This window comes from Oculina patagonica, chromosome 13 (assembly GCF_052425735.1).
Source record: "Oculina patagonica isolate OP01 chromosome 13, crgOcupat, whole genome shotgun sequence".
Classification (NCBI taxonomy): domain Eukaryota; kingdom Metazoa; phylum Cnidaria; class Anthozoa; order Scleractinia; family Oculinidae; genus Oculina; species Oculina patagonica.
In genome coordinates, this window is record NC_135770.1 from 22505048 (window position 1) to 22531990 (window position 26943).

The 26943-nt window shown below is 37.7% G+C and overlaps 1 protein-coding gene across 1 annotated transcript in view; it reads right to left on the reverse strand.

Annotated features, from left to right (window-relative positions):
- Window positions 1-995: 995 nt before the first annotated feature.
- LOC144636267 (uncharacterized) overlaps window positions 996-26943 on the reverse strand; it is a 133085-nt gene continuing 107137 nt past the window's right edge. Inside the window, exons 15-21 of the mRNA XM_078495431.1 lie at window positions 21871-21985; window positions 21117-21239; window positions 11883-12005; window positions 11161-11283; window positions 4890-4917; window positions 4276-4360; window positions 996-3503 (exon numbers count right to left, since the gene is read on the reverse strand). Coding sequence (XP_078351557.1) covers window positions 2985-3503; window positions 4276-4360; window positions 4890-4917; window positions 11161-11283; window positions 11883-12005; window positions 21117-21239; window positions 21871-21985 — 1116 coding nt within the window. The 3' untranslated portion in view covers window positions 996-2984. The remainder of the gene's footprint in view (window positions 3504-4275; window positions 4361-4889; window positions 4918-11160; window positions 11284-11882; window positions 12006-21116; window positions 21240-21870; window positions 21986-26943) is intronic.

Consider the following 26943-nt stretch of genomic DNA (forward strand, 5'->3'; position numbering starts at 1 on the left):
CCCCGTGAGCTAAATTGGATCTTTTTTCATTTAATTGTTAAAGGGGTAATTTTTTAACGTCAGTTGTTACCAGTGGGCGCTTGGCGCCTGATTCAGCCCACCATTCACTGGCGAGTATTGTTTGTTTTCAATTAACCACACTTACTGCCATTGTTTTGAAAATGTCATCATTTTGTTAATGTGCCGCTACTCTAAAATTGTAATACTTCACGATTTAGCAAAAATATATGAAACATAAATTTGAAAGTATGTACTTCGTTAGGCATAAAATAACCAGAGTCAACTCGTGGAGAAATCTACGTCATTACTTAGTTTAAATTTGAAGCAATGCTTCGTGACGTCACCAATCCTCTCCCACAACAAAGCAACACACCTGTCGTTGCAAAACAATCTTTTGTTAATCTTTTCAATTGCGTGGAACTGGAAACTTAGGGGACAAAAATTGAAATCATGATTTTCTTTCTATTATGAAGAGTCTTCTAAAACAGTTGAATTTTGGAAGCAAAATACCGCTCTGCGCAAATCTCTTCGAGTAACTAGCGCGCAAAGGTGAAGCTTTTTCTATATATGCGACTAAAATTTCCAGATAGATCAATACTAGAATTCACGTTAGCATGACCAGCTATCTTGTGTCTCATATTTGAACTAAAGTCCAGCTATCATGTAGCCTGTGCACGGCTGTCTCGATCTTTCGGTATAATGTAATTACAACTTGCCTTACACGCTTTATAAAGCCATCCTCCCTAACAACCCAACCCCTCATCTGGAAGGTCAATTTTCAATAAGTGCCCCCCCCCCCTCCCCCCGTCTCTCTTTTGACCAACTCCACTCCCCTAGACGGTGAACAATCGTGGCAATTTAAATACAGACAAACAAGGCAACTTTAAGCTTTAAAAGGTATTCATCCATCGGAGTTACTTATTATTGTTGCTGTATTTTGTTAGAATGGGCTATGAAACAACACTAAAACATTAAAAAAAGTGCACTTTATTTCTTCAATATATAATCTACGGTGTCTGACATTTGCAGAATGCAGAATGCCGATTGCAGAATGCAGACTAAGAGAATATATTACGTTACCTTTACCGTTATTGAAAGCTTACCGTAAACAGGCTAACCGAAGTGCTATTTACGCTAACCGGAGTGAATAGTAGGCTAACCGGAGTGTGAAGTAGGCTAACCCGAGTGAAACTTTCACTCCGGTTAGCCTACTATTCACTCCGTTTAGCCTTTTTACGGTGTTGGATAACAAGACATAAGTCTTAGAAAACTAAATTCAAAACAAAGCTACAGTAGCTGTAACATACAAGGGCAGAAACAACTTGTAAAGTGCCGATGGGAAACGACTTGCACAAATATATGGAAACAAACAAAGAAGCTCACAATTGTTTACCCTGTTTAAATAACTACTGGCATCGGATTCGGCCGAAATAAATTATGAATTAGTAAATGAATTATCAAATAAAATAATCAATAAAAACCGAAAACAGAAAAAAATAAATATAAACAAACCTAAGAAACTGAAACAAACAACTTAACACTGTTTAAATATCAGCAAGTGTTTACTTCTGATCCGTCCGAAATAAAGTGGCAAATAATTATAAATAATTAAATAAATTAAGCAAACTGTACAATAGTAGTACTTCTGAATCGTACGAACTAATTGTTTGGTAAATCAAACTGAGACAGTTGCGAAAGAAAGTTTTTTTTACATTTCAGTCAAAATAAAAATAGAGCAGAATTAAACTGTTTGTTATGAAGTCAAATCCACAATGAAGCTTGTTTACTGTTAAGTGTGTTTATACTTTTAAAACACCCAAATTTAATATTTTAACACATTACTTGTCTTGGTCTGTTTTTTTTTTTATTCTAGACAATACCCAAAATTTGAAACGGTATTTGTATCAAAGAGAAAACTAGGTGTAACGATGTAACGATTGAGTCTATCAATTTTTTTTTTTGTAATATCATTATTACCTTAGCGTGTGTTCAACATTTCAATTTTTGCCTGTGTAAGCTACCTCTTTATATGCAATGTTTTATGCATTTTTCTCAATAAAATGAAGATGGCATAAGTCATGCCGAGACATGTTTATAAAAAGTTGTAACGATTTTTTTTTAAATTTGCTTTTATATTATTACTTACAAGTTGCTTCTTTACATCCCACAACTTCTTCTCATAATCTCGTTCCAGCACTTTAAACACACTTCCGACAAATGCACCAGTGCTTGGGAATTTAACAAGTCATTTATCTTTTGTTTCGTTACTCTTCGCCGCATTCAGAGAAAGATAAATGAACAATTTATGTATTTTAAGAACTTGCATTTTTTTTTATTCTAGCGCATGCGAAAAATTAGTTGACACGTTTTCGATTATTTTTATGTACCAAATGGAAGGTCGCTTAAAATTTTTTGCCCAGTAACGTGGATGTCACAAGTAATAAATTTCACTGACTCCCTCTTCCTCCACTTTTTTTGACTTTGACACTGTCTCACTTAAACAAATAAAACGTTTCTGATGAAATCATACTGCATAAAAGATAAGATGTACAACAACAACAACAACAAAAAACAATAGAATAGAGGCGAGTTCTCTTTAGCGAGATTTTACGTATCATATCGCGCTTATAAAATGGGCATATTCTAAACTCTGATGAGGACTATCCGTGACATAGTCATTTTAGTTCTTTGGAAACATACCAGTCTGTTCATTCATTTTCATTGCATGATGTATTAGAGGGTCTGGATGAGGCCAAACTGAAAGCTAAGAACAGGAAAAAATGCTAATTGTCAGCTGAGAAATGACGCCGCGTTTTAAACTGTCAGCTAACAAATGACGATTTTTTAACTGATACCTGAGATTTGAGATCTGAAAAATTTAGTGATAGCTGGGAAACGTACTGCAGATTTAAACTGATAACAAAGAAATCGCCAAAAATAAAATTGATAACTAAGATTCCAGCGACCCCATTAAGAGCCTCGTCTTACTGTACAAAAACGTATCCCATGGCTTTGATGTGTTTGTCTCCATTATCTGGTTTCCACATAGCCGCGTTTCCGCACGTGTTGGAGTTATCAGGAGACCCTCCTGTACCAAACCCGATTCTGGAATCACACCAGTTGCAGTCATTTTCATTATTGCCAACAAAACCGATTCTTGCTTTCGAACTGCTGGTACACGCAGCATTAAAACCTTCCATGTTACAGTTGCGCTGTAAGGAGGCTTCAGAACCAATCAGCGTTTTCCAAGTGTCACGACCTATTGAGGTCGCGCGGTATTGCCCGTCAGCAATCAGTGAATACAAAGAGTTTGCTACTTTGTCTATAACGACAAAATTCGTGTTTTCCTCGCCGTGGATGTTCATGCCGAGACAGATTTTGGAGAAAGGTGTATTCCAGTAGGTCTCCAACTTCGTCTCCTGTGTGTCAAATACGGTAACTCCTCCTTCTGGGTTAAATGTTGCCATGTTGCTCCAATAATGTGAATCATAGTGGAAAGTACTCTGAAAGGCAAAATTAAGACAAAAAAAATAAAACTAAGCTATGGTCACCTTGGAATAAGTGGTCACAAGATAATGATCAAATTAATCTCATGAGGTACATGTAAACTCGTATTGCGAGAAAACCCTAAATGTATAACTTCATATGACGTCATGAAATCCACCTTCTTAGACTTAGCTTTTTCCTAATGACGTTAAAAAGTAGAATCCAAAGTTGCTAAAAAGCTTAAATTGAATTCCATCGAGGGATAAATGAAGAGCTAATCATAATAAACATTGTCTTTTCTTTTTAAAGGTCTAACAGGGAGGATGAGTCGCATGAACTCCCGCTCAATCAATGAGGAAGATCATTGTATCTACTTTAATCTACACTAGCTTTGCTCCCGATTTCATTTCCTTATTGCTTTGTTTCTACAGGTATTAAGCCTGGTCGTAGACTAAATTGTAAGTCAAGCTGATCAAATATGTGACGCAGAAATAAGCGCGTTGCTTTATTTCAGACAACTAAAAGACGGGTGTAAGACGACTTAATTAAATTAATACGTTGTTTTGAAATATGCCTTCCATTCCTAATAAGGTGTTATTTAAACCTACAGAGATACCCGAAAAAGCTTCGGACATCACAATTTGAAAAGAATAAAAATATATATATTTGTTGAGATAAGCTGCCTACTGGCACGGAAACCGGGATAGGCTCCGGCATAAAGGGTCATTAGGCTCAAACGCAGGCATTACTATTATTGTGATACTTGATAATATTATGATAACTAAATACCTTTGTACCGTCAATCTTCATGACAAGCGTCCACGGACCTACTCCGCATGCTCCAAGACTACAGTAAGGATTCGTTTCGTTGCTTCTGAGGAGTAAACATGGTCCCAAAAATCAACGTAATTATGTTCAAGTGGAATGCTTCATGTTCATGTTTATACAATTTTCTACAATATTTTGTCTAAGGCAGTTATGTTTGTTACCAAAAATATAAGAGTACACGAGCGAATTACCGATTGTCGTCACTTGTTCCTATGGCAGCCATGTAGGTAACTAAAGCTTCAAGTTCAGTAACAGTTGTTTCAAATCGAAAGATTGTAAAATGTTTTGACCCGAATAAGGTTAGGTGCTGGATTTAGCTTATGGATAAAGTCACTGTACAGAAACAATCTTTGTAGGTAGTTCGCAACAGCTGGAATCGATTGGAATATCACTTAGCGGTGATCTGTTTCTTTGCGGTCACCGGTTGGGAATGTATAACGCTGATAGTGCCTCCTTCAATTGCAGCGGTTTCTTCTTTCAGTTCTGAAGAAATAAGCAATTGAGTATTTACCTTTCTACGCCCACGCCCGGGCTTTCTACTAGATCCTACTAGGTTAGATGTCTTTTCTACTTACACTCCGTAAAGTTCCTTGCACGGCACCACTGGTTTATTAGAGAGAGGAGAAAAAGATTCAGGATATAATTTACTACTAAAATATGTATTGGACTCAATATTTTAAACTGAAGTTGCACATATTGTTTTAAACTTCTCAACATGTGTTTAATATATAGATTTAGGCAAGCCTAAAAGCGGAGCTCCCCAGTTATTCCCCCTTTATAATTTTTTAGACTGATTTTTATATTCATGTTATTTTCTTTATATATGATATCAAGAGAGGATGATGATATGTATCCCTTTTCACCATGAACAACACCAAATAAGAGTTAAAAAATTGATCAATCAAGAATATCATTAGTAGTCTATGCATAACCATCTAAAGATATACTCGCAACTCTCAAAGTTAACCAAGAACAAAGAAAGGTTTGCTCTTGAAAATATCCATACCCTCATCATAACTGGTATGTTACAGCTGCACATAGCATACAACTGGAAAGTTTTGTATGTTGCTTACCCACACCCCCTCCCCCCAAATAGGGGGTCTATACGATGGAATGGTGACGATGACAGTCTTATTATTGCCTAAAACCAAAAATAACAGCTTTCTGCTAGCAAACTGGAGTAAAAGGTAGTGGCAAGCAAAATATTGATATTCTGTCATTCTGCCAAATAGGGTCCCCCAAAACGATAACACCTTTTTTCTTTATTTGAGTCCCTTTGCCCTTTGCTTAATTACATGTAAACTTAGCAAAAATTCTGGAGAGGCATAAATACTGTTTGTTAGTTCTAAACTCAGGTATAGATTGCTTGGCAAAAATTTTACCATGCCATTTTACCATGCATTAAGAGATTGATGAAATGTGTATCTCATTATCATAATTACTGTTCTTTGTAGTGTGGGCACTGGGAATTAAATGTTTAGGTAGCAGGATGATTTTTTATGTACATGATTGTACCTTATCTGGCTTTATTTCATTAACTTTAAAATTACACCTGTCCTTATAAATAAATTGTATTCTACACACAGTACATGTACATAAGTGTTATTTGTACATGCAATGAAGACTATATATATGCTATTTGCCGGCTGGGAGGTCCGTATAGTGAAAAACTGTGACCGAGGTCTTGAAAATGCTGCCCGAGGCCGCAGGCCGAGGGCAGCATTTTCAAGGCCGAGGTCACAGTTTTTCACTATACGGACCGACCCTAAGCCGGTAAATAACTTATTTTTTTTTTTTTTCTCCATTTCATATCACTTTCATGATGACCTTTTCCGCACACACATCGCGCTTCGCGAATGCAGTAAACTACGACAAACTGACAGTTTCAAAGAGGAAATATTTTTATTTAAATATAGTTTTCAACTTTCTCATCTAATAAAAACCATTTTGAAATACGCTTTTGCACTTAAATGGATTTGTTGTTGCACTTTAATGGATTCCTTGTCAAAAAAACGACCTGTCAATCAAAATGCCGTGTGGCATCAACCGCGTTTGAAATTGCGCAGAATATAATGTCATTGAAAATTTATAATATACATCTGAAAAGCTATGGATGCACCGAGATGTAAAAGTTAATTGAACCACATACAAAAAATTGTCGGTACAAAAGTCCAACTTCAGCGTGTGTGAAAGTGTTTTTCATTCAGAATCAGAGTCAATAATAATGCGGCGTTTTTTCGGATTTTTGCCTTGCTTTGATTCATCAACAAGATTGAAGGTGAATGAACAGCCTTCTATTTTGCCAATTGTGGCGCCAGAGAACAAACCCTTCGCTGATGCTGCTCCTGGAGTTTCTGGAGGATAAACTGAAGTATTGGGCTCGGTTGTACTGGCAGATGCTGTAGCTACTGCAAGCGCGTTGCTTGTCGTGGTGCTTGCGTTGTGTTCCATGTGCTCTGAGCGGCTCAGTACGAGTGACATTTTCCGCTGGTGAGTGAGAGAAGCAGATTTGTACGAATCGAGACTCTTCAGATTTTTATGGCCGCTTAGTTGTGCCACGTAATTAGGAGGGACATCTGCATCCAGTAGACGGCCTATGGATGTTTTTCGGACTGCATGATTTGTTACGTCCCCTTGTAATCCCGTTCTTTTTGACGCCGTCTTCAGAAACTGTCCGATAGAATTCTTTCCAAGCGGAGCATTCATATACCATACTGCATCGCTTGGTTTTCGTTTGTGTTTAATTGCCAGGTAGAATGGTGACTCTGGATTGTTCATCTCTGTCGGACGATGGCTTCTGAAGGCTTTGTAAAAGAAAACAGGGCAGCGTGTGTTGTTGCTTGCTTGTGCTATTGGAGAGAATGGCCGGCCAGGTCCTTCGCCACTGCGGCATTTTGATCCTCTCTCCGCGGTCCAAACCAGTTCTTCATTGCCGGTTTCACCATTAATCTGGAGCTTTCCATCACCCCACTTCAGCTTTCGACTCTCATCACGTGCTCGGAACCCGAAGTGGAGTGACAAGAGCCACCAGACGGTTCTTTGCAGGACTTCAGGGTCTTGGTCGCCAAATTCGCCTCGCTCAAACATCAAGTCTTCTTCTGCATCTGTCAAAGGACGAGCGGCTTGTGGGCGATTTCCCTTGCCGAAATCGAGTAATAACTGCCTTTTTCTTGAGGAAAGGGCATCTCGGGACAAGGAGAACTCCTTGTCTTTCAGGATATCGAGGGTTGAACCGTGGTCGTAGACTTCCATGAAACGAAGTTAGTGACGTTGGCTCGTACTGGCCGCCATCTTTCTTCTTTGTCTCTATGAAGAAACGGGAAATATGAAGGTTGAGGTCCTTTGCAGGTATGTCTTCAATGTTTCGCTCTTCGCCAGCTGAAGTTAGATATCGTTTCCAAACATTTATGTCATACAGAGTCTTTTTCTTCGTGTTTTCAGGCCTTTGTTCTTCGATAAAATCATGCACTTCAGCCAAGAACTGTTGCTGTTTGTCGGTCGCTTCGTTGACTTGCTTGCATTTGTCAATGTTTTTAGTGTTCACGTTCTCGTCTACCTCATCGGGATAATAAAATTCGCTCTCACTATGCCATTCAGGGCTGTCTGACTCCATGAAGTAGCGAGTTTTAGCCTATAAAAGCTTAAATTTGCGCACAAAAAACTGTTTCAATTTTCGTAAACACAAGACAAAAACTCACGAAAGCGTTACCGTGGCCCGTGGGCAGATATAGGAGAATCTTGCCCGTGCTAAGAACCAACCAGATTGCAGGATTCGTTACCGTGCCCTCTGATAAAAAAAAAAAATAAATATAATAATCTGATTGTTCATTTTTCTCTTTCTGTGTCTGCAACTCTGTGGAAATTCTGCTACTCGTGTTGACCCTGAAAAAGGCAAAAAAGACATAAGATTTGTTGATGATCATTCAATGGCATCAAATGAATGTTTATAATTTTAAATAAGCTTAAATTAAATTCCTCAATAAAACCACGATTTAATGAAACATAAACTTACCAAGCAGTTGAAACACCTATCATTTCTTAAACCCCAAAATTTTACACTTACAAAACAAGTTTCATGCGCTGATGTAGATTCACAAAAACTAAACTCTGTCACAGACCATTTAGAGAAATAAAGGTATGACACTAATCTAATGCTTACTTTCATCATCGCAGACATTAACTGTACACCTTGAATTCCTGTTTTACCTCACTTAAAACAAAATGTACACCATATAAAAAAAGCCCTAAAAGGTATGGAAATCCTAATATAGCAAGTTTTAGAAATGCAACAGATTTGCTTATATAAAATTAATGATAAACTCAAACTGCCTCTTACAACCTCCATAAATACTCAATTAACCTCATAAACCTTGATGTACATTTAAATGTACATGTATTTTAAATTTGCTTTAAATGATATACTCCTCATTGCAGACAGGCCCTTTTTAAACTTTTTTTGATCTTGTAGTGTAACTGGAAATTTGCTCTTTCTAACGTTTTAAAGTGCTGTGTTCCTCCTACTTCGGTGATTTAATTACAGGATAAACAAATTTATCGCAGTAGATGCTATCTACTTTGAATACAACTCGTGTTGACAAAACGAATTTCAATAAGGTTGTATGCCCTTGTTCTGCTGACATACCGGTTACACGAACGACTGAGTGCTATTACATTGATAAATAACAGAAACTTTTCTAATCTGTTAAAAAAGGAACATCAATAATACATAAGCTTATAGCTTACCTTGGTTTCGTAAAGGGGTTTTGTCTTTGACCGTCTTTGCTTTAAACTCAACAAGTAGCTTGGAATATTTACGTCCATTTCGATCGGTCACAATCTGTCTTTCTTTGGCTGCTAACCCGGGATAAACGAGGAATACATCCAGAATTAATTTATCTGTAATAAACTGTCGTGTGCTTTTCAATTGCGGAGACTCTCGGTGATCGTGAACTCATTCGTACGCTTGGTAAATCGGCATGTTGTGAGTTTGTTTCCTGTCTTTTGACTCTGAACAATATTCAAAATTCTGCTGTTTATAACCTTGCTGTTTCACGAAAGCTTAGGTATAAACCAGAATGGCCACAAGTTCCTTTGTGAAATTCTGTTCGCCACAAGTTCAAAATAAGCTTGATAAGCTTATAAATTTCATTTAGCCGAGCCGACAGCAACCAGCGCACTTCCCCAATTTCGCTTTCCGCTTCATGTAATTCAAGAGCAAATGACCACAGAAAAGTACTTGCGCCCGCGATTCAATGGTTAAAAGTCACTTGGTCAGCGGTCAACTTCAAAAAAAACATTCGACCTCGATGTATTCTATATCTGAGCCCGCGATATGGTCATGTGATACTGGTCAGCGGAAAGCTTGTTTTGACAGCTGTCAATTCACCATAACATTGATGCCCAATAACAAAATGTAAGCCGTTGGACAGCCGTTGACATCACAAGAGGATGGCATGCATTGTCTCCCCTCTGGTCAGGATTGCATTGGCACTCCCCCTCCCCCTCCCCGAGAGTCTGTACGGACGTTCGCTCGTACGCTGACGTCATAACCAATTTTTTCAGCTCGATGTCTTACCAACAATTCTAAGGAATGGGGCTGCGCTCTGGGAGCTCCGCTATAAGGAGCTATCTTTGCTAACGGTTAAACTCCTCAGATTTTCCTCAATAGAAGAAAGTCCCAGACGGATCTGGAGTAATTAATTCCAATTGTTGTAAAGTAACCCAGAAATTTCCTTCTGATTGTTAGCCCTAGAAAGTAAATCGGGGACCACCGGTTAGGATTCGAAGCCATATCATGACCTCTGGATTATAAAATCTTTGCTCTACCGACGGCGCTTACGAGGACAGATGGGAGCAGGTGGTGGCTAATTATAAAAAAAAAAAAATATTGGATGAGATTTTGGTGATATCCGAAATAATCATGGTCAGTATTAGTGTTATCAGCCGAAACCGAGACCTTGATTATTCTGGATGTCATAAAAACTGAATCTAATAAATGTTTAAACATACACCGTTTTTTTAAAAAAAAATAACGAAAAACGATTTCAACACTTGTGCTAATCACTTTTATGCCATCCTGCCACTGGATGTTTTTCTTAATGTGTTCGTGGAAGAGTTTCTTCGCAACAATCTTGTGATCCATTTGTGTTTTCTGAGTTTTTATCGTCTAGCATTCTTTTAATTTCTTGCTCTATTGAAGAAGCGATTTGACGAGCCATGTTATTACTTCGCTGTGTCCAAGATGCCACTCACTAAACGTGAAATTGAAATTGCTCTTGAAAATCATGCCTTGCACGCGCAACCTACAGATTATTAACTAATCTGCTTGCAGTAAAATGAACAATCAGTAGCTTACGCTGATTCTCAGAACTAGGTGTCAGCTTTTAGCCAGTGAGGAGACAAATAGTGACTACAATGTATAATAAAAGAGGAAATTCGTGGCAAGGTTGACGTTTTTAGAACTAACGCCCAGAAGAGGATTCCTGAGATTCTTTACGTCATTTCAAAATCACCTTACAGTTAATTTTCTACTTTCAGGCTTCTTATATCAGTGCTACGTAGCGTAACATTGCATTCACAATTGAACCCTAAATATTAGCTAGGTGAATGTTTCATTTGATTAATTCATGTAATTCCATCTAAGGTCATTTTCATTTTTTTTTTGTTTTGTTTCTATTAATTTTTATTTTTTCCTTCATTTTTATCTTCATTTCATTTTCTTTTTATTTACAATTCTTCTATTTCCTTTAATAAACAATCCAGTTGTCTATCTAATCAATGTTCAATTAGTAACGTTTTAAATGGTTTATTTTCCTTCTTACTGCAAAGAGTTTTTTTTTTTTTCACCTGCACAATCCCGTCCATCTCCGGAATATCCAGGTTTACAAGAGCAGTTGTACGAACCCTTGGTATTATTGCACACAGCGTCAGCACTACAGTCATGGGTTAATGCATTACACTCGTCGATATCTGAATACAAACGGTAAAAGATTATGTAACGACGTTTAACCAGGTTAAATATTGTAACGATCGTCTTCGTCCACAATTACTTTTATTACTTCAGCACTTTAAGTAACAACTGTACTCTGAGTCTTACTCACACATCCTCCGCACAATAGGAAAGGGTAAGTCCTATTTATGCCTAGCACACGACTTCACTACGCGTACTCTTCGCAATATAACTGTCTTTACAAGCTCGTGCACATAAACCGCTCGTGCACAAAACTTCGTTTCGTTACAATATAAACCAAGAACAACCTCGTGTAAAACACAGCTTAGATTAGATACATCGATAGAGAAACTATATTTACCCTCTGTTTTACATGTGGCTTGTTACTAGGCCTCTAGCATTACTCCATTATTTCGCAACATGAATTATAACATGAAAACAGTAAAAAGAAAGATGATTAAGATTATCACTGTTAAATTGTTAAAGAAAACATGTTAACGGCCGCCTAGACCCCTTTTTTAACCACACAACTTTTCCCCATAATCTTTATCCCTGTTTGGAACCTTTGTTTCCCTCAGTTTAGAGTAAGTAATAGAGTATGAAAAATAGAATGCTTCACCTTCACAAATCCTGCCATCTCCATTATAACCAGGCTTACAATAGCATATATATGATCCATTGTTATTATTACATACAGCATCAGCACTGCAGTCGTGTGTTTCTGATGCACACTCGTCAACATCTGAAAGATATAAATTTATCTTTTCATACAGGTAATTTTTTTTTACTAGCGATGTTAGTGTAATTACAGCAAGGCGCCCAAAAGTGTGACCACTTTTAATGTATTCACATTCTTTCGTGCAGATTTAATCCAATCAGAAGACAACTGCAAGCTATCCACGGCTTTTGATTGGATTAAATCTGCACGAAAGAATGTGAATAAATTAAAAGTGGTCACACTTTTGGGCGCCTTGCTGTAAGGGAATTAGGTCACGGACAGCGCTTCCTGGCATAAAAGTTTGTCGTAGGTAATCCACTCAAATCTTTCTCAGTCGTATACATAGTTTAGTACGTTTTATTTTGTACAGTAGCTTAGGCTTTGGTAGATTGTGCTAGCATAATTTTAAGCACAATTTAGCAAAACGAGCATTATTTTAAGCTTTTATTTCAGTTTAGCACTGCTAGCATAATCCAAGCTTTTATGCGTTGAAAGCAAAAATTACCATCATAGTTCTAAAGTAATTCAGTTTGTATTTTATTTCTGTATTTTTTTTGGAAAAATAATGAGGTCTGTGATAAGACCCATGGTCAAATATGGTCCGGTAGACTCAAGGTCACCCTGTGCATATCTGAGAGTTTTTTCAAATTTTTAAAATCTTATTATTTTTTTTTAAATTTTAATGCATAGTTGTCTTTTTTTGAACTGATGGCTTTGCGTGGATGGCGTCTAAAACAAGTATATACAAGTAACTTTCTGGCTCGGATTCAGAACCCAGAAACGGTTGATTTGGATATCATTTGTTAATCATTTGGCTTTTTGAGGTGCGCACATACGTATTTGCGATGCTAAAGACTGTAAGACTGGAATGTTCATTAAAGTTAAAATTGATAGAGTTACTGGTGATCTTTATTTTCCTTAAAATGTAAGTAGCATAATTTCGGTGACAGAGAGCATAATTTTCAGAAAATAGCATAATTTTGGCATAATTTCTAAAAAATATGAGCACTGCTAAAAGCATAACATGCTTTTTTTTCGAGCACAATCTACCAAAGCCTACAGTAGCTCCAAATCAGCCTTTTAGCTGTCTATTACCAACCAAGTTATCAACTAAAGCGTGATGATGATGATGATGATGATGATGATGATGATGATGATGATGATAATAAGTTGACGACATGATGATGGTGGTGATACCGTTCATTTTCTCTTTGTTTTTGTTTCTTTGTAGCTTCCTATTCATAACTATTTTATTTCGATTGCGAGCACTTCTTTAATTTGAAAGCAATTTTGTTTGTCAGTAAAACGTCTACCCAGTCTTAATTCAATATACAGATTTTGATTATCATAATACTCGTAATTTCCACAATTTTTATTGTAAATTTGGTGTCTGGTAATGGCGAATAAATAATGATATAAGCAAAACAAGTATGCTTAAGTGGGCGTCCGTGTAAGAACCGACCACTCGATTTTCGGCCCAGAACAGAATTCCTTCAAATTTTCTGTGCAAGACAATTGATCCATATGATAAACAAAAATAGCAATATTTTGGCTTGTAGTGTTATTTGTCAATATTTTTGGCGATGATTGCTGAGAACGGTCAAAAACCGAAAAAATCATCCTGTTTCGAGTCAAATTTAGGCGTCGCGCTCAACGCGCTGAAAAATTACTCTTTAACTCAAATGAAATGAAACTTGTATATCATTTTATTTTATGTCTTGTCTATTAGTTCATGTTAAAATATTTGAAATCGGACTTAACAAAAATTAATTATGATTTTTTTAAAACACCCCATAAAGAGCCATCGCAAAAATCACGCAAACATACTGTTGGTTAGAGAGGTTTTTCTCAAAAGTTTAACGCGATCTAGAGCCCTGGACACTATCCACGATTAGTACTAGGGTTGGTGTACTAGAAACAAGAAAAAAAGTTTTGGGCACTAAGCTTTTCGAATTTTAGGAGTTCTATCAACAAAGCCTATTTTTAACGGTCGTAACGCGCGTCACGCAATTTCTTACTATTGTGTTTCCTATCTTTCCCACATAAAACAGTTGTCCGAGGGAGCAAATATTTTCGAAACTAGCTTTCTGCTCGAAAAAAGGCATGGACAATCCTACATTTATCAAATATCGCCCCAAAAATAAGAATTAAAAAGGTTTTAAAAATCATAGCGGCTCCGGTGTGAGTCTTTAGTTTCACCGGAAAGCTTCGAAAAAGACGTTTCCGTGATTTGGATATCATAAGGAATGAACTATGAAAAACCCTTCGCGCATTTTGACAACGAGATTTTTAACAACAAGAAGTTTTATTCATAGTATAAAGTGCCTTAAAAAATGATGTACGGCGAATTTACATCGACTTATACTACGGCGAAAATCTTTGCAGGGAATGTAGATTTCAATCGGCTAACACGCTGGAATGTAAATGTTATTTTTAGGATGTCACGTACATTAATATTTTGCCCTCCCTTTATACTTCATTTCTTAAATTGTTACGTTGGCAAAGCAAAACGACTTCTATAATTGGTTTCGACTTTTGAAAAAAGCCCATATGCCGTCATCAAATAATTCTCAGTCTTCGCTGAATTCAATTTATGCAAATTTGTAGAAGGTTTACACGTCGCGGCGTATCAAAACAAAGTTGATTTCAATTCTGGTAAAATTGACCCCCCAAAAAAGAAAAAAAGAATTGGGTGTATAGTTTCTTTCTCTCTGCTTCCACTTTTATTAAAAGATACTGTAAGGCTTACATCGATGGCGAATCGAAAAAGAAGAGAAGTAAGGGACCTGTCAAAGCAATCGAAACATTACTCAAGCGTTGTTGTAACAACTGGCGAAGCTGAAATCTATAACAGTCAACTGTGCAGCGATTTCTACCCAGCCGATTTCGTTGAAACTTGCTCAAATGAATTTTTGGATAATTTTAACTTATTGACAGTAATAAAAAAGCTATCTTTGCGTTTAGAAAAATAGTATTACAGTCGAAGCTCTCATAAGCGGACACCCTCGGGACGCGAAAAAAGTGTCTGCAACTGGTGCTGGCCGCTTACGAGAATGGTTCTTGTATTAAAGCGGCCACTAGAGGTGTAAGGGGATAGATGGTTGCTTACGGGAGCTTGTGTTTCAAAATGTAACCGGACGTGAATGACGACAAAACAAACACTGAAATATGGTTCTGTAATTACAGTAAAATCATTGTGACGAACGGCGATGTGAAGTTGATTGATTAATACAAGATACAGAGGTTTTTTTATATGATTCTCTTTGCGGTGTCCGCTTACGGGGGCTTAAAAACAAAGAAAAAGTCTAAGTCGTAATCTCGGAAAGTGTCCGCGGCCGCTTACGGGGATGTCCGCTTACGAGAATGTAAAAATACAGAGTTTGTATGGGAGTAAAAACGGGGTTTCTAACAAGGTGGCCGTAATAATAAAAAATAGAGTAATTTAAATATGCTGATATTTCCTGTTCATTTATTTCGTTTATTTTATAGTTCTAGTTTGTCATTACGACTACCGAAAAATAAGAAAAATCGGTTTAACTTTCCATGCCCAAAATTCGATTTTTAAAATAGCACCTCCGCTCCTGGAAATACCCGCGGGCACCCTTAATAGACTCCAATTTGGGGAGGGTCGCAATTTTTGGTTCCAGTGTTGGGGAGGGTCATAATTTGTTAGCCCACTTTTTCCACAATTTCGTGGGCCCTCCACCCCTGATAAATAATGACCGGTCTCTAAAGTGGATAGTATAACTAATTTAACTCAGCAACAAAAAAGAACGACTTTAATCCTTTCCTACATTAACAGTAATACAGGGCTTTAAACTATTTTTATTTTCTCGGTTCACAGAAAACTATTATTAAACGTTTGAACAACAGCCAAACGCATCCGCGAATTGAATAGATAGCATTTGAACGTTTTTTCCTATTGGCGACAGTCACATTTTTCCAAGAATGAGAACAAGTTCACTACTAGATTTTTTTCCGATCTCGTGAACCAAAGGGAATCGCAAAATATCTTAATATCTCCTTAAGGTCGCGGGGGACACCTTAGGCTCATCATTATGCATTTATTTAAAGCGTATGCACGAAGTTCAACGACTGACATCGAGAACTTTACGACGAGATATTTGCATAAAAAATACGAGCACGCGCGCGTGATTTGATGTGTTTGCGTCTGGAATTGTTTGTCTCTTTGAAAACGCATTGTTCTCATCATAAAAGCGTGGAATATAATTACCATAATTACCATTTTGAAACCGTTTCTTGTTCGGGACACCTTCGGAAATCTCAAAGTTTGGACTTTCCGACAATTTTGTGGCAGAGAATTCAGCGCGGATATAGAACTTCATGAGCTGCCACTGCAGAGAGGTAAACTAGGAATACTGTAGTGTGTCATAACAGAGGCGGAATTTTAAAAGAGCGCTTTTAGAAACAGGTAGAAGGCATTCAATTAAAATTTGCGCATTTAAACCGCCATAACTTGCTGGAAAACTTTAAATTAAAAAAATCCGCTTCTGTTATGACACTCTAGAGATATTGACTGATTAGTTTTTGACAAGATCACAGTGTGCTGTCTCCTACTCGTTCTACAAACTCTGCCACGAAATCATGTTCTTCCCAATTTGGCAGTATCGTGGCTATAACATCGCCGTAGGTACAATCTACCAAATAAAAGATGACATACATAATCATTTATCATTTCTTTATGTCTCTGTAAAATTTGAGCTTAATCGCATTCATAACAGCCGAGGAATAAGCGTTTTAAAAGATGCAGGCCAAGCAAAATTTCGCTTCATGAATTTATTCATGCTGTCATATCCCCCGCGACCTTAAGCATAACTACACTGAAACTGTCAAGACTCTCGTCTCGTGCCAGGTCACACAGGCAGTAAGAATCATAGCAGATTGGATGCCTGGGACTGAGTTCAGCGGCGACGCTCTCTAGCACTTCACGCCTTTCTTCCTCTTCCTCCTCTGCGTACACATCCTCCATCTGTAACTCTTGGTTCCCCTGCTTTCTTCGTGTGGCCGCTAGTCTCGAAAAAAAACCCTGTACTTGACTTTTCGTGAGCCAGTCTTACCTGTCAAATATCCGCAAACCATCTGGTCTTCTTGCTGTTCTCATGTCTGCAGCCACTTTTCCGGGATCTGCCTTTTCGCCGGTTCTCTCTCCAAGGTCGAATTTCCTCGTTAGGTATTGTTTAACATCATCAGGAAATCGCACACCTTGATTTCGCGCCTTATGTAGAGCCAAGCCAAGCTGTAAGTCACTGCAAAAACTAGGAGCTTGATATTCAAATTCGTCTCCTCGCTCATCGCAATGTGCTACCGGTGCACTGCTACTTCCTTCGTTGTTGTCAACATTAAGGAATTTCTCGGCCCAGTCTCTTCTGAGTTTGTCATACACCGTTTCGGACCCTCCGCGCATTTGGCGGTGCTCGCCAACATCAAGATGATTCTCAAGCTCACTAACTTTTTTGAAGACCATTTGACACCCAGGCTCAGGGCAAGAGAAAAGACCGCTGGTTTCCTCACCATCAGTTGATGTGGCGTTATGGATTCGTGCTTCCTTGACTGGAAAAAGTCGACATCTATAACAAGATCTGTAGGACCCTGAGGCTTGACGATGATGTCTTGGTAGGGAATGAGCCTCCCTTGCCCTACGTTATAAGCTCTCCAGATCCTAATGCCATTTGATTCAAATTGAAAGTTATGATACCTGCTGAAATGATCTGTCATTTTTACTTCAAGTGTCTTTTGAGACTCATTCACAGAGCAAACACTGGCAGTTGTGCCTCGGACAGGACGTTCGGAAAGCGCTGTACGCATGTCCTTTGCAGAAAGAACATCGTGTCCCTCGTTGCAATAGCGTCGGATAGCTGACTTCATCGGGCAAAGGATCCTATCAGAGACATCTTTCCCGTATTGTGGCTCGGAAAAGTCGTACCGTGTGACAGTGATACCAACTCGGTTCCCAGCATCTCTTACGGCCGCCACGAGAAAGTTGTTGTAGTAACAGCCTGCTTCGTCACTTCTAAAGTTCACCTGAGTTATGTGAGGATGTTCCTTCTTTAAGGCCTCCAGTGTGTTCTCGATGATCGAACAGACTGCATACCAATTCTGCTGGCAGGAATCAAGGATGTGAGCATATGATTACCAGTGCTGACATTCTTGGTTATGACGGTGGATATATGCCAGCTGAGCCCTCGTTTTCCGAACCATTCGGACTGCTTCTCACGATATTTCAGTTGAAGAAATTTCATGGCCCAGTCCATTATAACAATGGCGGACGTCGCGTCGGCTGTTTTCAGTAAATCTTGCTTCGCCTCTTCCTGGTTTATTGAGCGGACAATGTGCGCTTTCCATAGAAAGATATCTGACTTTGCGCGGTCAAAGTCGTACAGTAAATCTTCTCGTTGTTCTGAATTAACTGGCGTCCAGGATGGACCTTCGATCTCAAGTCGTAGTTCCTGAAGTACTTTCTTTAGCCCTTGGCAGTCATCGCAAGTGGATAAGTGCTGATGTGAACAGGACTTTTGAAATTCGGGTTCTACCGGATCACTAAGTGCAAAATTCCTGCAGTGGTCGGGTTCGAGTCCTGGCCGTAGGCTCGTATACATGCTTTACCTTTTTATATACTTAAACTTGCAAAATTCTGCCCATTAATATACCTAAACCATACAAATGGGCAGAACCTCCACGTATAGTAATCCCCCCCTCCCCCACAATCGCCTTCAACCAACCCTGACCCCTGTGTTCGCAGCAAACTTGAAAGAGTAATTTATTTAGTCACGGTTAAAAACATCAGGTGTTGCAAGCTATGTCACTAAGAATAAATTATTTAAGTCGCATTCAAATTACTTTATAATAACATTTTATCCTGTGTTTGAGCCGGTCTCAGGTAAGCTAACAGAACGCGTCCAGAGAACAGTTGTCACCATGCAACAATAGTAATGACCTAGCATTTCATATTTACGGAAGTGAAATCTGTTTCAGCCTAGGGCTTAACAATGTAAACAATTTTTAGCGATTAAGAACAATCTTTAACGATAAAACTTACGGGAACCAACGGGTGCAGCTTCTCCAAAGAGGTTTTTAATTTCCCTGGCCAGCTTGAAATTTACAACATGAGTCCCTGTTACCGCCGATTTCTTTCCATGATGTCTTGGATACTGGCAGGTCTTCGGAGCTTGCCAGTAATTTCCTAAGGTAAAACGATGGGCTGGATAAACCATCATATTCTTAATCTTTTCTTCAGTGAGTTCTAAAAGACCTGCTCTTGCCAGTATTAGATCCCTTTCACATGAATTTTCTCTTGACAGGTGGTGATTTGCTAGATGCAAACTGATATCGCCGTCACAATCATTTAGGGCTATACAATCTGTATGTCCACGACTACTTTCGCACTTACCACCTAAAATTGCCGAGAAGGAACAAAATCCTGCCATTTCACAGAACGAAACAACACGAAACGCAAAGAGCAAAACTATTCCTGCCGTAATGTAAGCACGCACGACATCAATTGTCACAAATTTGCATAAGTTAAATTTAGCACAAGGGCAGTGCAAAAAAAAAAGTGAAGAAAATAAATATTAAAGGCAAAGTTTGTAGCCTATTCACAAAATTGAAAAACAAATGATATAAAGTAAAACAAGAAATAGTTTTAGCAGCAAGCATTTGTCACACGGGTTGAAATTAACCTACTAAAAATAACTTTCATTGACATTCCCGCGTGCATCAAAGCCGACTGAAACAGACATTTTCTGAGAAATTCGCTTTGGCCTATTTTCATTTGTGTTGCATTTTCTCTGGGCGTACACTTAAATAATACAATTATAATAATTTCTAGCTGTTAAATGTGTTTAATATGTTAAATTATTAAGGGTTTCTTTCGTAATTCTTTCCCTATTTATGATTACCGAATCACGGAAACCGCTTTTCGAAGCTTTTTGCACAGTTTAATAAGACGGAACTAAAGACAACTCATACCGGAGCCGCTCATGATTTAACCTTCTTAATTCTTATTTTTGGAGCGATATTTGATAAATTTAGGATTGTCCACGTCTTTTTCCGAGCAGAAAGCTAGTTTCAAAAATATTTGCTCCCTCGGACAACTGTTTTATGTGGGAAAGATAGGAAACACAATAGTAAGAAATTGCGTGACGCGCGTTACGACCGTTAAAAATAGGCTTTGTTGATAGAACTCCTAAAATTCGAAAAGCTTAGTGCCCAAAACTTTTTTTCTTGTTTCTAGTACACCAACCCTAGTACTAATCGTGGATAGTGTCCAGGGCTCTAGATCGCGTTAAACTTTTGAGAAAAACCTCTCTAACCAACAGTATGTTTGCGTGATTTTTGCGATGGCTCTTTATGGGGTGTTTTAAAAAAATCATAATTAATTTTTGTTAAGTCCGATTTCAAATATTTTAACATGAACTAATAGACAAGACATAAAATAAAATGATATACAAGTTTCATTTCATTTGAGTTAAAGAGTAATTTTTCAGCGCGTTGAGCGCGACGCCTAAATTTGACTCGAAACAGGATGATTTTTTCGGTTTTTGACCGTTCTCAGCAATTATTGCCAAAAATATTGACAAATAACACTACAAGCCAAAATATTGCTATTTTTGTTTATCACATGGATCAATTGTCTTGCATAGAAAATTTGAAGGAATTCTGTTCTGGGCCGAAAATCGAGTGGTCGGTTCTTACACGGACGCTCACTTAAAAGCCTGGGTAGACGTCATACTCATTAACATATTGGTAAAATAAACCTTCATAACTTAAAAACGCAACATTGAGACGAAGAAATTTTTAACCATTCAACTCTCTAGCTCATGTACAATCAATTTTGAAAGTATTGTTTCGGGGGTTAGGTGTACTTTAAGCTTAAACAAGAGCACAAACATCCACGCATATCATTTTTTGCAGTTATAATTATTGTCCGCGCTAAAATCACTGCAGAAAAAGCACTATCATCTATAAGCACACAGACTAAGGACGTTTCCTTTTTGTTGCTATACACTGTAGTTTACTGCATGTCTCCTCCCATCTCCCACCCTAAAAAAAAAAAAGCTCCTCAACAAACCGAAAACAATACAATACTCTCACAGATGTAACTATAAGTAGATTCACCGTCGCACGTCCGTCCATCTCCAGAATAGCCAGATTTGCAATAGCAGTTATATGATCCCTTGGTATTATCGCACAAAGCATCGGCACTACAGTCGTGGGTTAAGGTATTGCACTCGTTAATATCTAAAAAAAAGGAGAAAGTTGAATACGCATGACAATGAAAACTAAACAACGAAACATTTAACAAAAACGATTACTTTATATAAGTGTCAACTTCACATGTGCAGAATATTACTTACAGCAAAATTACTGTCAAATGCTAAAGCGCAAGAGCAGACCATTTTTTGTAGGCAGCTATCAGTTTGCAGATCAAGTGATAGTTTCTTGGCCAGTGAAAAGGAAAGAAAAAATAGTCGAATGATAATATCAACACTAGGAATTAACCACATTTACACTTTTTGACATCAATATGTTTACAGTGTTCTCTAGAAAAACTACAGAATAAGTACTGATTTTTACATTCCATCATTGTATTTTGGTTTGCTTTGGCTACAATACATCTTATTTTCTTAGGCTGTTTGTTACCCCATTTCAGTCCACGTGATTTTACTCTGAGATAAAGTTTGCTTTCAAATTTTAATACTCGCGTGTATATGAATGCATAATTTTAGATCAATTCATGATATATTAAGAATTATTAATATTCATGATTTACTTATAATTCACTTAAATAACAAGTGATTGTTAATTTGGGTCAAGGTTTGGGTTTTAAAGAAAGAATGCACGCCACCGAAGCTGAATCATTCGCTCTTACCATTTTGACATTCATGACCCTCGAATCCAGCTGTACACAAACAGCGATATCCTTTGTCTGTAAAACCAGTTTGACAGGTTGAATTGTTCGCGCAAGGGTTACTAACACAAGCGCTCTGGGAAAAAAAAAAGAAAATGAGAAAATTGCGAACGTTGTTAATGTTCAGTAATTTAAAACAAACTTTTATGACATGAGCATATATGATGTTACTCGTTGTTGTCATCCTGAACTAAGCAACATTTAACCCTATACAGACCGGGCTTTATTGGACCTTCTCAGACCGGGGGGGGGGGGGGGCTATGTAACTTCCAGAATATTTAAGCAATCACCATGAAACTTATAGGATGTATTGTATGTCTGAAACTCTTTCTTTTGGTATACGTCACGTGGGATGAGGACGTCACATCACGTGACAATTACATCATGATGTCAAAACAGCCGCCATCTTGGATCCGCCATCTTGGATTTCAAAATTTTTTTAAAATGCCAGAAAACCACCCAAAATCACTGCAAAGTACTCAAAATGAATAAAAATGTGCTTTAAACGCGTAAAAATGTAAAAATAGTTCCATTTAAGTTGATTTTTATTAACAGAAACATGCAAAATTACAAATTTGGAAAAACATGCCTGTCAAAATGCCGTTGGTTCATGACACATCATCCAACCCTACCAAATTGTTGCCAGATAAATTTTAGGAAACCTCAGAAAGTTTGGCAGAGTTTGGTTAAATCTTAAAAAAGTTATAAAAGTTCAAAGTCAGCGCGGGCCTCAAAAGCCCCCCCCCCCCCCCCCCGGTCTGAATAGGGTTAATAATAAATAACCCTGTTTGAATTTGTGTAAGTAAAAAAGGAAAGTTAAATTCTGCGTTGAGCCAAGTGGTCCATTAGGCCGTAGCTTTTTCCAGTTTCTGTAGTAGTAAGTGAATAGGAGTATTTCTACTCCTCCCTGGATATGATGCTGGTCCATCGCTGGGTTACCCCACAGCATTAATGCGCCGGTACCCATTTACACCCTTGGGTGGAGGGAGGCACTATGAGAGTAAACTGTCTTGCCCAATAACACAACGCAGTGCCCCGGCCAGGGCTCGAACCCGGACCGCTCGATCCGGATACCAACACGCTAATCATTGGGCCACTGCCTCTCCCAAATGAAAGGATGCTTGTACTACCACCTTATTTGTCGATACTATACGACCGGTTTGTGGTCGCAGCCTGTTTCTTTTGTTCTGTGAAGTGCTCAATCATATTCTTATTTAAACCTCTTTAATAAGGCCAACAGGTTCATACCATCACATTTTGGTTGCCAGTTGCTTGTCGGAACGACAGTGTTCTACTGTATTGCACATACTTTAAACTGAATTTTTCTTAAGGAAATCACTTTATCTTCTAAACAAACTTATAATAGTGTAAAAAATCATAACGGTGTAAAGGGGTAAAGGATTTGGAAGTCTGTTCAGATCTGATAACAACTCTTAATAAGAAAAATAGTTTTGCCTTTTTAATTCTTACCTTAGTTCCACGATAAACATATTTTGGATTTTCCTCCAGGTTGTTTTCGTTTCCTTCATGAGTAGAGTTATTTAATTCGCATATGTGTCCCTCAGCTTCACTCCTCCTCATCAAATTATAACTGGCGCAGTTATGTTCCATGTAACACAGCGCATCACAGAATTCCGCATTAGTGACGTCGTGAGCCCGTATCACGTGGTTTATGAGACGTTTTCCCTGAAAAGCTTGTGCGGCTCTAAACTCCAAATGACGACAATGCTCTGTGGACGAGTATGTATTGGCGTAAGTTGCATACTGGGTTACGTAGCCATGGCAAATTGCAAATATATTAAGCAATAAAACTTGTCTCATTGTTTTACTTTTTATTTAATGGGGGGTTTTTTTTTTGTTTTTGTTAATTTTTAATTGTTATTCGGGGTTTTTTTTAAAAAATTTTGGGAAAAAAAAAAAAAATATGAGAGAATAGTCAACGAGATGCTTTTGAAACCACTCCCCCTCATACTTAAAAACCATTAATTCCATGGTCGCCAAATTAACACGGGATGATGTCGACATTATAACCGTAAGTTTCGTAATGAAATGAAATGTTTGTTGGCGAAATGTATTGTCCGTCTGCATTGAAAGTCATTTTGTAAAATCATGAATACGCAGATTAGAAAGCATTTTAAACATTGGTTTAAAATCGTTTCCAACACGTCTGGTTTTCAGCACTTTTTTCATTGGGTTTCTAAACCATCCACCTGACCAGAAAGGGGCGTTCTAGTAGGTTAAAAACAAAATATACCGTATTTTCTCGACTAGACGCCCCCGGCGTTTATTTCAAACTTGGCCTAGTAGACCCGGCGTTTATTTGACTTGTGTAGTTTATTCGAGCCCGATTTTCATTAAGCAATGGCTTTTATTCGTTATTTTTGACAAGAAAATGTATCAGGCTAATATGCCTACAGCTTATTATACCTTTAATAAATACCCGAGGGGCCTATTTTCAACTTCGTCTTGGAGACCCGACGTTTATTCGATACCCGGCGTTTAATCGAGAAAATACGGTATAATTATAATGAATTTGAGAAAGCTAATTTAAACCGGGCATAAAATGGCTGAAAGCTACAATAGTTCCTTTTAAACCTCCCGCTACATGTAAATTAAACTTGGCTGGGCTTCGTTCAAGACATCAGATAATTGAGTTTGTGCCAGCTGAATAATCAACTAATCTGTCACTATGTTGTTTTTATGCTATTAAATTTGTTGCCAAATTGCGTGCTTTTCCAAAGGTTTACGAAAATTTTCAGGGGTTAAAAAATTGGATATTTTGTAATTTAAACAAAATCACCGACTGTCAATGAAAACAGTAATTTTAACAGGTTAAACTTATTTAAATGTTTGCAGTTGGGACCCTTTGTGGCAATTGGTTTTTCGCTGTTGGTGTTTTTCTCTTTCTTATCAGCAATCCAGAGGGGGAACCACGCTTGTTGCGACGGAGTTTGTCAGACTCCTGGGGGCCGGGATCTGTTATAGCAAAACATTCTTCCGTGGCAACAGAGAATACGCTAATGACATAATAAGCTTAAACACTATTTTTATAAACACAAAACAAACGTTCATATGTTCTACTGGGTGAAGTTAACCCTAGCCGAGCTCTGATACAATATTTTTTTTTTTTATACATTTTTTGCATTCTTTTTTACATTTTAACACATTTTTACAGTTGCGAACCACGGCTAATAAAAAAAACAGCAGGTACTAGTGATGTTTAATAAACAGGAAAATTAACCCATGATTCAGAATAGAACAATAATTTTCACGTTCACTTTGATTTTCCATATTTTTGACAGGGAAAGCGAATACACTGAAAATGCAACTAAATAATTATTTAATTATCTTTCCTCACGTCTTATCCCACCGTCCCCCAAGAAATTGTTGATTTACGTTGTTTATGTGACGAAATTGCCTTCCTAGTGAACAATAACAATGGCTGTTTCGTTCTGTTTATCGTAACTTGCCTAAATCAGAGCCAAACAGTATTAAAATTGATAAAAGGCGACCGTAGAAGATGCTAAACTGTTCAAGGAAGAACTTTCTTAAGCTTCAGAGTCGTGAAATCGTTTTTCAAAATCATTAGGTCAACACATCAATCGAGATCACTCCCAGTCACCTGTTATCAAGAATAATAATCGTAGAGGCAGAAACTGGAACGATACAATTTATGAAAAAAATAGCTAAGATAACGTTGTTACTTGAACTTTAGTAAGAAATAGAGCGCTAAGAAATTTTTTTTCTCTGGTTAACAAAAAATGCATAGATATGGTGAATATGAATGTTTGTAAATGCCTCGACCTCCTCGCTTGATTCCGTTTAAATTTCATACAAAATAATTTGTTTTACTCAGTATGATTCTTCTGGTTTGTGATTTGCAAAAAAAGGAAAAAAAAATATACAACACAAATATGATTTAACTATAGCAAGGGTCTGATGATGGTCTTAAAAATTAAAATGCAAAATAAATTTGGTTCTTAAAAACTAAGTCATTAAGTCACAAACAATCACAGACAGAGAGAAAGAAACGAAGAAAAGAAACTCACCTTCAAAACAAATAACCTTTGGTATCAGAAAAGATAAAAAGAAGAACTGAACACAGCGGATCAAAGTGGAATACATGCTCGCCAGCACAAAGTTTCTTTCACAAGGAGTTTTATAACAATGTTACATTTGAATGGAAAGCCCTGTCAAACATTTGCCCCGTGAGCTAAATTGAATTTTTTTTCATTTAGTTATTAAAGGGGTAATTTCTTTAACGTCAGTTGTGACCATTGTGACTGATTCAGCCCACCATTCAATGGCGAGTATTGTTTGTTTTCAATTAACAACACCTACTGCCATTGTTTTGAAAATGTCATCATTTTGTTTATGCCACTGAACTAAAATTGTAATACTTGCACCTTTCAGCAAAAATATATGAAACATAAATTTGAAAGTATGTACTTCGTTAGGCATTAAATAACCAGAGTCACCTCGTGGAGAAATCTACGTCATTACTAAGTTTAAATTTGAAGCAATGCTTCGTGACGTCAACCAATCCTCTCCCACAACAAAGCAACGTCACCTGCCGTTGCAAAACAATCTTTTGTTAATCCTTTAATTGCGTGGGACTGGAAATTAGGGGACAAAATTGAAATCATGATTTTCTTTCTATTATGAAGAGTCTTCTAATACAGTTGAACTTTGGAAGCAAAATACCGCTCTGCGCAAATTTCTTCGAGTAACTAGCGCGCAAAGGTGAAGCTTTTTCTATGCGACTAAAATTTCCAGATAGATCAATACTAGAATTCACGTAAATTAGCATGACCAGCTTTCTTGTGTCTCATATTTGAACTAAAGTCCAGCTATCATGTAGCCTGTACACGCTTTATAAAGCCATCCTCCCTAACAACCCAACCCCTCACCTGGAAGTTCAACTTTCACTAAGCGCCCACCCCCCTCCCCTCGTCTCTCTTTTGACCAACTCCACTCCCATAGACGGTGAATAATCGTGGCAAGTTAAATACAGACAAACAAGGCAACCTTACG